Source organism: Curcuma longa, chromosome 10 (genome assembly GCF_044706935.1).
Source record: "Curcuma longa cultivar G26 ecotype Majalengka, Jawa Barat chromosome 10, ITB_CL_G26_1.1, whole genome shotgun sequence".
Taxonomy (NCBI): Eukaryota; Viridiplantae; Streptophyta; class Magnoliopsida; order Zingiberales; family Zingiberaceae; genus Curcuma; species Curcuma longa.
The window spans coordinates 2,583,603-2,601,569 of record NC_133870.1 but is presented as its reverse complement, the minus strand read 5'-3'; the positions used below and the strand labels follow the sequence as shown (position 1 = coordinate 2,601,569).

General features: G+C 33.1%; 1 protein-coding gene and 1 long non-coding RNA gene across 2 annotated transcripts; both read right to left on the bottom strand.

Moving 5' to 3' along the window:
- Positions 1–166: 166 nt before the first annotated feature.
- Positions 167–778, bottom strand: LOC141835762 (uncharacterized). The gene is made up of 3 exons (XR_012602421.1): positions 693–778; positions 415–621; positions 167–254 (listed from the first exon to the last, which is right to left on the bottom strand). It is a non-coding gene; the product is annotated as an uncharacterized LOC141835762 (long non-coding RNA).
- A 13,184-nt stretch (positions 779–13,962) lies between these two features.
- On the bottom strand, positions 13,963–14,440 carry LOC141836081 (KIN17-like protein). The gene is given in 2 exon segments (XM_074723491.1): positions 13,963–14,163; positions 14,165–14,440. Coding segments are annotated over 2 exon segments (477 nt in total).
- Between the last annotated feature and the right edge of the window lie 3,527 nt (positions 14,441–17,967).

Genomic DNA, 17,967 nt, shown 5'->3' with positions numbered 1-17,967 from the left:
TTCCAAGTGAATGCCCACTGCAATAGAAAAATGCAATTGATTAGATTTACTTTAATTTCATATATAAACTGATTATGATTACTTACCACCATAGTAACTTGTTGCCTTGGATGAGATTGCTCGCGTCACCATAGGCTCCTCAGTTTCTTTGGGTCTACTACCTCTTCATGTTTTCTCCTTGCTATGGTTTTTGAACCACCCGTGTGGGTGTATAATTGCTTCTTCCGATTTTCAAAATTTTTCTTGCATAAGTCCTATTAGAAGATGACAGTAAATGCATGTGATTTATTATGAATAGATAAAAAAAACATGTAACATCCAAACATTAAGAGAAGTTCAATAAATGAAATTAACCATAATTTGAATCTCAATTGAAATGGATCTAATGAGCAAGAGTGAATTAGGAAATGTCACCTGGGTTTTCTCACTCAACCGATAGTCAATGAACCATCTCCAATGGTTTTCATCAATTCCAGGAGGTCGGTTTGCAACATTTTCCTCCTTGCTCAAAGTGCTATCATAGAATTCATGAAACAAGATAGACCTGGTGTCTTTCCATGCTTTCCCAATACGTTTTATAATATCATTCTTCAGTCGATTATCCACTATATGAAATTTATTCTGCATACAAAATCAAAGAGATTAGTATCAGTCACATATATTACAATACATGGAAGAATAAATTTATTTACCTGAATGATACTATTATACACCGAGTCCTTATAGGATTGAGGAACCTTACGCCAAGAAATATAGCAAATGGGAAATTTATTAAAATCACTCCCCAACACTCCTAAAAAGCCACCCAAAAGGCCACCTGCATCGCCTATGGCTTGCCCAAGCTCATTGCATGGAACTATAATTTTTCTACCATCAGGAATTGACCAAACATCTTGCACCATATATCGTGCTTCCTTACTTGTGTGATCCAACTCATCTAAAACAAATAATTAAATTAAATTAAAAGCACGCTATAGTAGGTGCTAAAAAAGACCATTAAATAAGGCATAAAAAAAGGGATAGGAGACATACACATTCAGATTAGCACAATAGTTTCTATGGTTCTAAGGGATGCTCATCATATACCAAGAGGATCACTAGTAAAGTTAAACTATCTTGCTTAACATGATTCCTCCATCTAATTGTAAAGGCATTCCATCTAGATATAGTTCTGATCTATGTTTCAGTTTTCTTAGAAATTTTATGTATCAGTTAAACTATCTGAGACTGCTTTACCAGAACCCATCAAATCACATTGAAATGGAATTTTTAAAGAGGATAACTATCTCTCATATGGAGAAAATAGCTCCTACTAAGGAAAAGTTTAGTTAAATGAAAATATAATTCTCATTAATCGAAAGCTATAGATTCAATATTGACCTTAGAAAAGAAATCCCACTAATTAGGAAACACTAATTTAGACAAACACAAGAGTAGTGAATTTGTAAATGAAAGCTCTTGCTAAGAATATTGAGTGAATAGTAGTAATCTACACTAAGGAACATCCTGAAGATAGGTAACAATCAAATCAAACCTACAACGGGAGACAGAAAGTAGAAGTGATATTCCTTCTCAATGTAAGAACATCCAGCCAAGAAAGACACCAAACAGAGTTAGAACTTAGCTTATCACAACACAACCTGGTCACAAAGCATGAAGAAAAGACAACCAAAAACTCATGTACTAAAAGGAAACAAACCACAATAAGGAACATGCAAAAGAGGAAAATCTAACTAACGATCAGAATCAATGTGGGATCTGATTCGTGAGAAAGCAAGTGATAATAACAATAAAGATGCCTAAGAGTCAGAATCAATGTGGGATCAGAATCAATGTGGGATCAGCCCAAAGATGCCTAAGAGCATGTATATTGACATCCTAGTACAAGCAACATTAAAGAAATGATGGTTTCTGCATTCGGCAACCTCAGTTAGTTGGGATAACATGGTTTCTACATTCGGCAAACATCCTAGTTCAATTCAACTTTTTGTAAAATGAAGCCAAATCCTACAAGAATAATCATCTAGCAGTGTAATAAAATGCCTAGAACCACATGTCACAGAAACTGGAGGAAATGAAAGTGAAAGGAAGATTGTCGTCCGGTGGCTGGGAGTTGTCGAGTCGAGGACAAATCAAGAGGGAAAAGTGGGAGAACGCATACCTCTCCCGCCGCTAAAGAGGGAATAAACGGAGTGCTAGGAGTTGTCCTCCGGTGGCTGGCGGAGTGAGAGTGGCGATGTCGGCGTGTGCGAGAAAGAGGGCGATCCTGGGCTAGGGTTCGGAGTGCGCGAGGAAGACGACGATCGGGCGTGAGAGTGGCAGTGCCGGTGTCTGGCGGCCGTCGGAGTGGGAGGGCGATCGGGTGGCGTCGGAGTGAAACGGAAACCGTCGGAGTGGGAGGGCGATTGGGTGGCGATCGGGTGGCGTCGGCGTGAAAGGGAAGGTTCGGATGCGTGCGTGAAGTGTAGGGAACCGCGGCGTGAAGTGTGGGTTAGGGCGAGATGGAGCTGCGGTTCGGGTTAGGGCGAGATGGATGCGTGCGTCAAAAACAGAAAAACTTAATTTTGCCCGAAATACAGAATAGCGGCGGTTTAATAAACCGCTGCGAATTAAATTTAAAACCGTCGGGAATCACTAAACCGCCGCAAATCAAAATTAAACCGCCGCGAATAATTTATTTTTGCGGCGGTTAGCTGAAACCGCCGGGAAAATAGAAAATAGCGGCGGTTTAACAAACCGCCGCTAAATAACCGCCGCAACACCATGATTTTTTAGTAGTGTTACCATGAACTTGTTACACCATAGTAGCTCTTTTGTTTGATTTGTAGTGCTTGTATAACTTATCATCGAATCTCTTCCCTAATGGTTATTCACTATTCTATTAAGCTTGTAAATAACACGTACAGAATTTGTAAATTTATCATAAAGTTGCAAATAAATAATGTTAAATAAATAAGATAGTTAAAAAAAATAAAACATGGATAATAAATAAAAAACAACACATGAAAAATTTTAATCTTTAGTAATTATGAATTTCCTCAAGGTACTATCAACTCTCGATTGTCTACCCTCTTAATAATTGAGTGTCACACCGAAGGGACTAGTGACGGCATTTGTTGAGAATGTGAAAGTCTTGCAACTGAAGGAGGGCGAAGGTACATTGCCAGTAAGGGATTGAGATTGTGAAGGTGCTAAAGCAAACTGCGATGGTGATCTTTCATCAGTTTTTCATCTATGGCTGCCACATCAAAACAATATATGCATTAACAATTGAACATGAGGCTTTAACGCATTCCTTTTGCATTAAATGCTCTCCACCTTTTACATTGAACGTGAGATTCAAAATAATATGATGCAAAAGTTGTTACTTCCTTGATAATATATGCATTAACAATTGAGGCTTTAACACATTCCTTATTTTTCATTTTTTTCTTGAAATGATATAGGAATCTAATTATAATAAAATAAAATATATTAGAAAATAATATATAATCAAATTAGTCATTTAATCTGTATTGATAATGAAGTATAAAAGATGAAAATTTCACCTTTCAAATGGATACATACATTTAAATTAGACAGGACCTCTAACTTTGGCTTCATATATGACAAGTGAACTAAAAGATGTTCCATAGAATCAAAAAATAAATATGAAAATATTCTTTCTAAATTATACAAAATGATTAAAATGTCTCTCTCTAACATCATCATGTGTGAATGTCTCAACACTATCGAGCAAATATCACAAGAAAAATACTTAATTCTGTAATGACACCCCATAAAAAATTTGATAAGAGTTCCTTAAAAGCAATAGAAATTAATCTTTCCATGAATATATGACAATCATGACTTTTCAAACTAATCAATTTGTAATCTTTCATATCGATATATCTCCTAAGATTTGAGATATAACCATTAGGAAATCTCAATGATTTCAACCATTCACAAACAATCCGTCTCTAATCCTTATTTAATGTATAAATTACCTTTGGCTTTGGTCTATTACTACTTTTATCGACATCAAGAATGGATCATTTATAAAGAAGTCACATATCTTTTTTTTTTTATTTTTTCAATGATATCCATAACTGTATTTATCATATTATCAAAAATATTCTTCTTAATATGCATTACATTGAAATTATGATGGATCAAATAACTCTTCCAATATAGTAAATCTTCAAATATACTTTGTTTAGTTCATTTATGTGTGCTTTCATATTTATATGTTGTATCATGTATTCAATAACAAATGAAAAGTTAAGCACTCTATACTAAATTTGTTCACTTGTTAATCTCAATGGTAGAGGTATTCTTTAAATTTTATTCTTAGTGAATTCTTATTTATTTCTTTTGAATTTATGATTTGGTGGTAAAAATTATTTATGACAATCAAAATAACTTAGTTTTTTCTCATGTTTCAATTTGATTGACTTTCATCTCTCCATACATATTGGATAACCTAAGTTTCCAATGATACTCCCTCCCGATAACACACCATAAATCGAAAAGTCATTTACGATCCAAAGAAGAGCAACTTTCATTACAAATATCTGATTAGTATGAACATTATATGTAGGAAAACTTTCATCCAATAATTATTTCAGCTTCGCAATAAGTGGTTGTATGTAAACATCTATTAACTTCTTTGAATTTTATGAGTCAGACACAACCAATGTAAAAAAACATATATGATATTTTTATGCACATACTAGGTGAAATATTATACAGAGTTAAGATAACTGACCAACAAGAATAAAATCTTCCTAATTTGTTAAATAGAGTAAATCCATTAGCACAGAGATCTAACCTAATATTTTGAGTGACTTTTGCAAACTCAGGATATGTTCTATCAAAATATTTTCATGCCTTTACATTTGATAAATGATATATTAGCCCCTCTTCTATTTTATGACTTACATATCAAGTCATGTGTTCAACAGTAACCTTTGAAGTATAAAACCCTTGTAACCTAGGAGTTAAAGGTAAATAAAATATTTGTCTATATGATTTACGCCGTTGATTATGACCCGACCTCCTAGTACTCTTGTACGATTACAAAATTTATAAACTTCTAAATTTGCATAATCTCCCCAATATAACATATAATCATCTCTACAAATATCAATACTTTCCACCAAAAGATCTAATTCTTTCACATGTTTTTTCATACTATATGAATCATTGGGCATTATGTGATAATGCAATAATATCTCTCCAATAACTTGAATAAAATTATTAAAATAATCTTTAGACACATTATAATCTACCTTAACATTTAACAGTTTTATGATTAAAGATAATTTAATATGATTGTCACAACAACCCACACAGGTTCATCTGCAACACTCAATACATCCTGAAATTGAAGATATGGTTCATTATTTGCATTTTCATTAACACTTGCTACTTCTACCTCCTCCAATGGTGATGCATAATTAGTAAATATTTGTTCAAATGTTGGAGGAAAACTAAAACTTGTAGTGCTCGATTCAGGAATAAAATTCTAACCCGCTACATCAATTACTATCTTCTGATATAGATTTAGTTGATCATAATAACTCTGATCTCCACTGATTGAGATTTGTATGTTTCATCCATACTCCTCATCGGATATGAACGATTCACCATAACATATTTAATTATAGTAATTCGGACTAAATCCAAATCTATAAAGATATTCTCAAACTTTATCATACTGAAAAAAATTTCATTATGTGGTGGTCAGTCTTGCGGCTAGCCTGCAGCGACAACGGTGGCAGTCGCACCTCGTAGTGCCTAAATCTGGCCGAAGAGGGGAGGGGAAAGGATAGGTGAGAGCGAGGAGATGCACCTTATACGATCGTGACCTTTCGCATGTTGGAGAGAACCAGAGCTCGTGTTTGTCGATCGTGTGTTTGTGTGCAATGTGTCTTAGCGTGCAGGAGAGAAATAGAGATCTAGGATTATGATTTAATCCCTAAATCAGCGACAAAATCAACGACAAATTCATAATTCATCGTTGAAATTACTTTGATTATAATGAATTCCAACATTTACCCTAAATTTAGCGATGAATTTTAAATTCTTTGCTAATTAGCAACAAATTTGTTTCATTTCTAAATTTCATTGCTAAATCCATAATTTTTATAGTGGATGGTTGGTCTGTGGGGTTGGGCTGTCTATCTCTAAGATTAGTTAAATTGCAAGAGATGAATATTTGAATTAACAAAAATAAAATAAAGGCCCTTGCACATTGAATTACAATATAGGGTAAAAAAATTGATACTTGTTATCTCTCGAGATATCAATCTCAGCTAATAATGTTCAAATACTAATTATAGAAAAGCTTGCTATATGCAGTTGAAATAACTAAATTGCTAGTTATTGTTGTCGACTAAGTTATGTATCAACTAAAATTTTAATCAAAATTTAAAATTTGGTACAAATGTGCATTGAAAAATTTAATAGGTCAATCAAACTTTATATCATCCAATGGTTCGACATCAAATTTGCATTCTTAGCAACTTCAAAAATATTTTTAATTTATATTATAAGGAAATTTCCAAACATTATCATTAATTCACATGACTTGTACATAAGTCTTTCCCACGATTAGTTATTTTTATAATTCCTTTATTTTGATGACATTTGGCTCAATTAAATATATTATAACAAACATCTTAAACAAAATCCACTATCCTAATATCTTGAATTTTTTATGTTCCTCTAAACAAAAATCAAGTTCAAGTTCTCTTACATTCCTTATGAGATGAAAATTAGGTATAGTCCTATCTTTATGAGCATACAAGCCTAATATCATGATAAGTCTAATAACCTAATCTATAATATTACACATACTAAGCTCTCCTTTAAATGAACTAAACTTGGCTTTAGAAAAGGGCTTAGTGAATATGTCAACAAGATTGACTTGGATTCAACATATTAAATACTATGTTACCCCTTCTCGTATGATACTTAATGAAGTGGTGTTTCTCTCCTATATGTTTTGTCTTAAAATGAAGCACTTGATTTTTACTTAAATTTATGGTGTCCATATTATCCAAACTAATTGTGTCACACATTCATTCATGGCTGCATATTGACTTCGATAGAAGATAGTGCAACATAATGTTACTTTTAGCTACTCCAATTATCAATAAGATTAGATAAATTGGCATCCTTCACTTGTATTTTTTTTCTATTTAGTTTGTTACCCGTGCAATCAAAATCAGATTAGTCTACACAAATGTAGTACATTGGTCTTTGGATACTAAAGTACCTTGAGATACTCAACATCCACTTAACAATAACTAAATAATATTTTTTAGCACAAGATTCACACCTTGCACATAAGTCAATCATAGATAAGATGTTTGTTCTACTAGCAATTAAATAAAATAAGCTATCAATTATATTCCTAAAATATTTAAAATCAACTTGTTTATCTTTCGGGTCACTATCCATTCTAATGTTTGTAGCCATTGAAGTTTAAAAATACTTGTCACTTTCCATCCTAAATCTCTAAATAGGTTCCTTAGTGTATTTGATTTGATGAATATAAATGTCTTCCACAGTTTGTTTGATTGAAACACCAAAAAGAAATTTATTTTCAGATTAGACTCATCTCAAACTCATTTTCCATAAGAGCAATAAATGCATTAAGTCTTTTTTAGTTGATCTAAAACTTATATCATCAACATATCTTGAGCAATTAAGATACAATTTTCATAAGACTTTATAAACAAGGTATAATTTACTTGTTCTCTCTCAAAGCCTTTTGATATAAGGAAGGTGACTAACCTATCATACCAAATCTGTGGTGCTTATTTCAAACTATATAAAGGTTTCAATATAGATGTTCATACTAGGGTGATTGTTCTACATACTGATGTTAATTTTACTTCTTGTTGATAAAATTTAAATCCTTTGTAAGCTGTAAATGCTAAAAGCATTTGAATATATTTTAAATGAGCTAGGAGAGTATAAATCTCATTATAGTCTAATCTTTCAATTTGACTGAGATCTCGAGTCACTGATCTAACATTGTTTCTAGCAATGGTTTATTTATCATCTACCATGTTCTTAAAGACTTATAGTGTATCAATAATGAAACTATCTTAGGGTCTGGAAACAAAGTCGCATAGTTAACTCCTATCGAGTTGTACCAATTTCATCTTGCATAGCTAATACTCAATTTGAATCGAACAATGTTTCATCTAAATTTAGGATATCAAGGCAAAATGGTTCCCTAGATTGTTAAAGTGATATATAGTCTTGACTACTTGGAATATATCTTCCATAACTTGTTTCACTAGATGATTTGAGCTAGCTCTAAATGGTTGAGCTACTTTATTTACACAAAATTCTGTTATTCTTTTTCATATAATTCTTTAGTTCAATGCTTTTCATAGTTGATTTTTCAATACCATTGGATTTTTTTTTACTCAAATCTTCATTGATGTCTTTACTAATGGGAGAATATTTAGGTATACACTAGTAGACTCATCAAATATGATATTAGAAGATTCTTCAACCTTGTGGAAATTCTTATTGTAAACACAATTGCCCTTTTGATGAGGAATATCCAACTATAATTTCTTCATTCGCCTTCATTGAAAATTTTTCTAGATGATCTTTAGTTCTCGAGATATATACCTTATAATCCAAAATTCTAAGATGTTTAATTGAGGGTCTCTTTCTAAATCAAAGTTTATAAGAAGTTTTTTTCTAGGATCCTATGCAAATAAACTCTATTTTGCACATAACATGTTGCACTAATTTCCTTACCCCAAAAGTAGTTAGGGAATGAATATTCATTTTTTATTTTAGATAGTCATATCAACCTATATATTCCCTATGATTAGTATATTTTAAAGCAACTCCTTCTCTATAATCAGGTTCTCAAAGCTCTTTCTAAAGTTGGTTCTAAAATATTATAAAATTTCAACTTGTTATAAATATATTTAAATCTATGGCCTCTCAAAAGCTTGAATAACAAGTCTACTAAATATCCACTAAAATTAACAAATGAATCGATTGATGGTAGAATAAGTTGTCCTCTTATGAAATAATCGATTTAATGTGCATAGCAACTTGAACTTTGTTGACTCCACTTGATCAATATAGTTTGCTTCTAACTCTTCTAAGGTATCATATTGCCTCCTAAAATTACACAATTATTTGATGTAATCTATCACCTCATGGGATAAGTTGCCTATTTTAAATCTATATATCATATAGCCTAAACATGACAAAATTTTAAGGATACATTTTCCTATAACATTCTTAATGTATTGCAAAATCCTTCAAACAATCTCCTAATGATGATTAGATGGAGTTTCAATAAATGGATCTTAAGTTTGAGGATAGTATGATAGTTTTTTTCCAATAAAACTTTGTCAAACTTATGCTAGGATGGGGGAGCTATTATTTGATCAAGGAAAGTATTGTAGATTAGTTTGAAAATGAATTACCTTACAATTGCTACACTATATGTCTCATTTGCGTACATAGGTTAGTCAATTTTTTTGAGACTACATGTTAGTAGTGATCATTAGGAAGCAGTTATATGAATTTTGTAATACATTAAGAAATCTCCATGATACCCCGACCAAGGCTATAAACAATTGTGGCTACATGAATTCTACAATATTATGACCAAGGCTATATACATTTTGACGCACACAAATAGATATTAGTCAAGTTCTCCTATAAATGATTGTTCCAATTTTTTATATAGATTATTTTCGAAAGTGATTTGATATCTTAAAATTGGAAGATTCAAATTGTAGCGATGAGATCTAGTGTAGAGACAGAGAATACGACTTTGACTTTGCCCGAGTGTGAGTATATTGGGCTCAAACATTCCATGAATGAGTTGGTGAATGCTCCAAATGAATGAATTAAACTAGATTAGGACAAAGAAATTGACATAAACATCCCTTTTGACCTAATATTTCACAAAAAGACAATAAACAAAAATTGATTCTCTTTGTAATATAGAAATTTGAATTCAAGGGGATCATCACTTCCTTTGTTACTCCAATGATCAATTAGCAAATTTGTTAACTATGTCTTAGAGGTTTTAGAACTGAATGCATTTATAACAAATTGGACCTTCATAGTATTTTTGAACCAACTTAAAAGGAGTATGATAGATCTAGTTTAAATGTATTTTCAAATTGATTTTCTCTTTGAAATATAAAAATTTAAATTCAACAAGATCATCATTTTATATGTTAGCTCCAATGATCAATTAGCATCGAATATGTTTTTTATAATATTTTTAAACCAACTTAAAAATAGTGTGAACGACGGTAATTGTAAACATACAAAACATAAGGTTGCAAATGTAATGGTGATAAGCTAAGATATGTAGATAGAGGGAATTTTTCTTGGGAGATAGCCAAGCCCTAACTAGTGATCCTCAAATTTAACATCTACAAAGTCAGAGTTGCTTGCTTCAATGGCTGCTAAAAGGCTACCTCTGTGTCTAATTTTTTATTTTTGTTTAAATTTAGGTATTTGAGCTTCACTCGATTAGTCTTATAGATAGATGATGTTCTCTTAATTTATTTATCGAGTAAATCCAGAGCATAACTTGTACATATTTAGAAATTGACCTCTAAGATATTCATCCAATCTGAGATTCTGATCCTTTTATTGATCCTCTAAGTGAGTTACCTCTGTATCTATTTTGGTGATAAAACTATTGTATCAAGAAGAAACATACACAAACTGTGGTTGTTTTTGGGTAAAGAGATGCTATTAATCTTGTTCATTAAGTGCACTGAGAACCAATAAGATCTGCACCTAATGGAGGGTAATAGCTCAGATCACTAGTGATGTGTCCTAGAATATGTTTCTCCCATGAAGTCAATCAACTTATTATTGGTGTTGAACTACAAACACAAGTAGGGGACTGTGAATCAGTGCACAAAGCTGTTCTTTGCACATGATACCTTCAGAGCAAGATCATTCAATAGTTTCATAATTGTCAGCAGGTGTATTCATAAACAGTGGTTGAGTAAGCTATAATATGAATTATCTTTTATCATTTCTGTGGTGCATTCATAAACTGAAGGTAACTTTCCTTTATGAATATCTTTTCCCCTTGGAATTTTACCCGCACAATCTGAGTTTTCCAACCAATTCAACGTCGACGCATGTCCCAATAGAGAATCGAACTGCAGTGCTATGAAGAGAATCGAACTGCAGTGCTATGAAGATCCCTGGATGCTTACTATTAAAATTGTTCCTCTGATAGTTTCAAATTTCTGTCCCTTAACCGAACCACCAATATTAGCATTCATGAAACATGTCTGGATAATTCTTTAGAGTTTAGATGTAGGCTATTTTTTTAATCTCTAGTTTTCTCATAGTAGTTTTAAGCACATGTCAAGTTATACATGAATTTCAGTCAAAAATTAAACATTTTATGTATTTATACATCTTTCCATACGACCCCTGTTTAAGTATGTCAACCATTACTACTCTTGTAATCACAATGGAACAATTCTTATTTTGTTTAAGGCATACATCTAATTATACGGATTATTGCTGCAGATAACTGCGGGTTAATGCATCAGGCACACTGGTGGCTCTTACTGAGGCAGTGTCACTTGAGCTGTTCTTGTGCCAACACATCTGGTAGTTCCTTCTGAGTTTCTCCAGCCCCTTCATTTTGATTCTGTTCGCGATAGCCTTCGGGGTTGAGGACTCGTTCTTCCCCATCCTCCTCTATGCCTTGATCCTGAATGACTACCAAATTTATCCTGTCGATTTGCCATCTGCATCTGAATTATTCGCAACCACCTGAAATTTTGTAGGTGCAGCATGACCGGCCTCTCTAGGCTTGGCGAACCATAAGAACTGCCATCTTTTAGGGGAAAATAATTTCTAACCCCTTGATCCAGTTACCTTTTCGAGAAGGCGCCACAATTTTTCGGGTGAGCCGCTCTTTTTAAGTAGTAATCTGCAGCAACAATTTGTATAATTAGAAAGTCTACTCAACTCAGCACACAATAACAGGATATAATCTTGTAACATGTAATGCAAAGTTTTGATTGGAGATATATCTCACATATAGACAAATATATGAAGTTGCCGCATAAAACTATTCATCGAGTAGGATGTCAAAAGATGACTGAACTAACACTAAAAAGATCACTTGTGTGAGAATGTGAAATAAAATAAACAAAACAAAGCCTTTACTTTCCCTGATCTAGTTCCTCCTTTATCACCTCCCAGTCTATAAGAGCCAGCTCTTTTTTTTCTTTACTTTACCTCTTTCCCAATCTTCCTTTTTGCTCTCTTTTTTCCCACCAAAATCTTTCACCTTCTTTACACCTTTTTAGCTCAAAATTTTCACATTTAAGTAGTGTGGACTCAGGATCCCTAGAGTTTTTTAGGTTTGCTATATATATGTTAATGACCGACTAAATATTATAGATGTAACTTTGTAAAACACTAAATGGAGGCATAAGATTATGTAGCCAACCCCAAATAGTTGGACCAACGACAAGTTGATAATCATGATATGGTCGACTGAATCAAGCTAAGAATGAATGACAAGATACTCTGATGTTGAAGAGTTTATAAACATTTATTCATTTATGTAAATAAATAAGTTTGAAAGTAGTTGGCTTGGCTTATTAAGATTCAACGTGGGTAAATGACCAGTTTATTAATATACAAATAAGTTTGTCTAAAAGTTTATTTCAGGTTTTTTGATCAGTAACTTGGTTATCTGTCATGCTGAAATTTTATTTACATATAGCAGAGTCTTCCATTATCAAGAATTCTGGAAGCGAATAACAGCCTTGCAAAAAGCAAAAATACTTTCAATATTTGAGTTTGCTAGTCAGATAATGTTAGAAAGTCACATAGGAGCCAAAGCTTTTCTACGAACCTGAATTTGAGATTGTAATTATCATATGTTATGTTTGAAAATGAACCATTAACAAATTTTGTATCAACAAGTCTAAATACTTATTTCAAGCTCTAACTTTGTTCAATCAGAAGTTGAACATTATCAAGCTCTGAAGTCAAAATTTAATGTGTTCTCTCACTACATATTCTTAATCCTTGATATTTAAGCTTCACTAGACTTTTTAGATGCAATCTTCATTATTTCAAGTCCATCTCGGTAAACTAATATGGTCTTGATGATTGTTGAAACTGCTAGAGCATAGTTGTCCATAGGTGCATAATATTTCCAATACAATTAGGTAGGTTTCATTTTAGCTGATTTATAGTCATACCCTGGATCCCCTTAAACATTCTTGGTAGGTGAGCTAGTTTGATAGCCTTAACCCAAGGATTGTTTCCATATATATAGATGTGGCTGGTGACATACTTAACTGTGATTAATGTCTGATCCTAATAGTCCAGGTAATCATCTATTTTCTGAATAAGATGTCTTCCTTAACCATATATGGTAGACTATGCCTATGGGGGAAAACAATCACTTGGGACTTCAGGAATATTAGGGATAAATATAAGTTCATATGCCACTAGAAGTGATGCAAATCCATTTGAGGATATATGGAATAATGATGTTTGTTTTTCTTAATATCAGAAAATCAACATAACCACAAAGGATAAACCAGAGGACAATTTACAAATAAATGTTATACTGCATGAATATATATACATTTATTAAGGAAAAACAACTTAAATTTTTTTAATGTTGAACATTCACAATGGGACAACTTAACATAAGGCATGAACTTTATGCATATCATAAACATACCCTCGGAGAGAAAGTAAATGTGCAAACAAGATAAGGAACATTAGTGAAGAAAATACATGCCTGCACTGAACAGTTGGAAAATGCTGATTCCTTCACTGTATTATCTTGCAGATATCTTCATAATCAATAGCCTTAAGAATTCTCAATTTGAACCTTTGCACAGTATTTATCCATGTCCACTGATAATAACCTTGCATTTGATCCTCGATAAGCTCCATTTACGATCCTTATGAGTAGTTGAGGCGGTCCTTAAAGATCGTCTCGGAGTCACGGTCAATGTAAGTGATGAACCATCCCTTGGGGGTGTCCTCGACCTTGCAGTGGCCGGCGCGGCCAAGGTGCTCGACGAATTCGGTAAGGGTGGCCCAGCGGGTGGAGTTCATGTGAACGTGGTGGCGGTCGGCAATGTACTCGTTGTAGACGACGGACGGTGGCAGCGACGCGGGAGAAGCGGTGGGAGCGGCGGACGAGGTCGAGAAAAGCGCCCTCGAATTCGTCGGAGTATCCATGGACGATGCGGGTGGGGTTCTGGCCGAAGACCTGCATCTGGCGCTGGTGGCTCTCGCTGAGGCAGTGGCACTTGAAGCCGTTCTCGTCCCGGCACTGCTTCTGGCACATCTGGCAGTGCCATCGGAGTTTCTGCAGCCCCTTCGCCTTGATCCTGTTCGCGATCGCCTTAGGCGTCAAGAACTCGTTCTTCCCCATCTCCTCTCCTCTGTGCCTATAGCCGTTGGGTGAGGCCCGCCGGGTTTGGCCAGGTCCGTCAAGTAATTTAGATGGATTGGATTGATTGATCTGTCCCGTCAAATAATTTAGGTAGATGAAAGGTTTTGAAACAAGATATTTGAAATCAAGACAATAAGAAGTCAATCAACCGTATAAAAAAATACAAATAAAACTTGAGTTTTTATTTCATTAAACTAATTATTTTATCTAAGTTTATAAACGTTGAACAAAGAAAAGAAAACTTGGAAATTGATTTTGGATCACTTTACCGTTTTTATTCAGACAAGAAGTTAGAAATATGAAAAGAAAAATTGTAAGATAAGATGTAAATGATGTTCAAGCATGTATTTAACCAAGAATGTCATGCATGTTGTATATAAGATGTACCAATTTTTTAATAGAATAAAATTATATTATATGTTCTTTAACTTGTCAAATTTAAAATATGTCGATGTAGATTCATTTTTTTCTATTATTATGTGAAAGAAAAAGAAACTATCAGATCTCTTTTATTATTTTAATATATGGATGTATGGTGAGTTTAAGTACAGACAAATTACATCATCTTAATTATGGGGATTTGTTAGATTATGTTTAATTGTAGCAACTTAATCAATAGTTTCACAACATATGGAAAATGATATAGGTTGAGCAATTTTGTTATATCTATATTTAAATTTGGAGATTTTCATGAACCTACTAAGAATTGATGTTATATCTACTCAAATCGAGTTGAAAAAATCATTACTCTCAATATGGTATATCAAATTGATATTTGAGGGCATGAATATATTTAGTAGCACTAGACAAACACATAAGTCCTAGTTCCATGTCATTCTGAGATCTCTAGATTTATGAACCACTTTTGATCGAAATTGGCTGATAAATCTTAGCCATTCATAAATCAAAATTTTTATATGTTCAGAAAGGAGAGAGTCTAAGGATTTCATTTGTGATGTCAATCAATGATTATTATCGTTGTGTTATTTATTATGAGTTTCCAATATCATTTCTCATGCCTGAATCGAGTTAAAAAAATCATTACTCATAATACGATATATGACATTGATGTTTGAGGATATAGATACATTCAGGAGCACTAGCTAAGTACATAAGTCTTTGTTCTATGTCATTTTGAGTTCTCTAGGTTTATCAACCACTTTTGGTCGAAATCGACTGATGGATCTTAGCCATTTAAAAAATTAAAAAATTTATATATTCAGAAGGGGGGAGTCCAAAAAATTCATTTGTAATATCGGTCAGTGAGTATCATCGTCATATCATTTATAATGAATTTGCAACATCATTTCTCATCCCCGAATTGAGTTGAAAAAATTGTTATGTTCAATAGGTGTATCACATTGATGTTTGAGAGCATAGATACATTCAAAAGCACTAGCCAAGTACATATGCCCTTGTTCTCTATTTCTCTAGATCCATTAATCGTTTTTGGTCAAAATCGACTAATGGACCTTAATCATTCAAAAAATTAAAATTTTTATATGTTTAGAAGAGGGGAGTCTAAGGACCTCAATTGTGGTGTCAGTAAGTGAATATCATCATCGTATCATTTATAATAAGCTCCAATCGATTGGTAGAATCCAATCAAACCATGCAATCAATTCACAATGGTTTTGTTCCCATTAACAGTATTCTAATCGATTGGTATATTGTAGTGATCGATTGAGTTGTTCATGATACACATGTGGCCATGAACACTTTCCCCAATCAATTGATATACTGTAACAATCGATTCCGAATTGCTATGTGGTCGTGTACAATAACACCAATTGATTGATATATTGTAGTGATCGATTCAAAAACCTTTTGTGACTGTGTATAGTAACACCAATCGATTGGTATATTATGGCCATTGATTGATATGCTCGTGAAACACTTGTGTGTAATCAGTTGGTTTCGTTCAAAAGTGATTGATGAACCTAGAGAACTTGAAATGATATAAAACTAAGTACTATGTGCTTGGATAGTGCTCTTGAATGCATCCATGCCTTTAAATATCAATGCGATATACCGTATTGAGAGCAATGATTTTTTCAATTCAATTCAAGCATTAGAAATAATGTCGAAAGTTCATTATAAATGATACGACGATAAAACTCATCGACCAACATCATAAATTAGATCCTTGGATTCTCCCCTTCTGAACATATACATTTTTTGATTTTTTGAATGGCTAAAGTTCATCAGTTGATCCTATGCATTTGGCTAATGCTCCTGAATGTATCAATGCTCTCAAACATCAATGTAATATACCGTATTAAGCACAATAATTTTTTCAACTCGATTCGGGCATCAAAAATAATATTGGAAGCTCACTATAAATGATATAATGATGATAATCACTGATCGACACCACAAATGAGATCCTTGGACTTTCCCCTTTCTGAACATCTATTTTTGTTTTTATTTTTTGAATGACTAAGGTTTATCAGTCGATTTCAACCAAAAGTGACTAATGAACCTAGAGAACTCAGAATGACATAGAACAAGAACCTATATGCTTGACTAGTGCTCTTGAATGTATCAATGTCCTCAAACATCAATGCAATATACCATATTGAGCGCAATAATTTTTCAACTTGATTCAGACATAAGAAATAATGTTGGAAGCTTATTATAAATGATATGATGATGATAATCACTTATCGACACCACAAATGAGATCCTTGGACTATCCCCTTTTTGAACATATGAAAATTTTGATTTTTAAAATGAAAGGTCCATCAATTGATTTCGACCAAAACTGACTGATGGACTTAGAGAACTTAAAATGGTATAAAGCAAGAACTTATATGTTTAGCTAGTTCTCCTGAATGTATCAATGTTCTTAAACATCAATGTGATACACCGTATTAAAAGCAACGATTTTTCAACTTGATTCGAGCAAAAGAAATGATGTCAAAAACTCATTATAAATAATACTTACTGACTGACACCATAAATGAGATCCTTGGACTCCCCCTTTTTGAACATATAAATTTGTCATTTTTTTAATGACTAAAGTTCATCAATCGATTTTGACCAAAAGTGACTAATGGACTTAAAGAACTCAGAGTGACATGGAAAAATGATCATGTCCTCGGCTAGTGCTCCTAAATGTATCCATGCCCTCAAATATTAATGCAATATACCATATTGAGAGCATCAATTTTTTTCAACTATATTTGGGCATAAGAAATGATGTCGAAAACTAATTATAAATGTTACGATGATTATACACATTAAATGACACCACAAATGAGATCCTTAGATTTCTTTCTTTGAAAAAATATAAAATTTTTGATTTTTTGAATGGTGAAGGTACATTAGCCGATTTCGTCCAAAAGTGGTTGATACTTATAGAACTTGAAATGACTTCAAACTAAGACCATATTGAGAGTACTCCTTAATATACTCGTCTAGTACTCCTTAATATATATCCACGCCCTTAATCATCATTGCAATACACCATATTGAGAGTAGCAACGATGATATTCACTAACCGA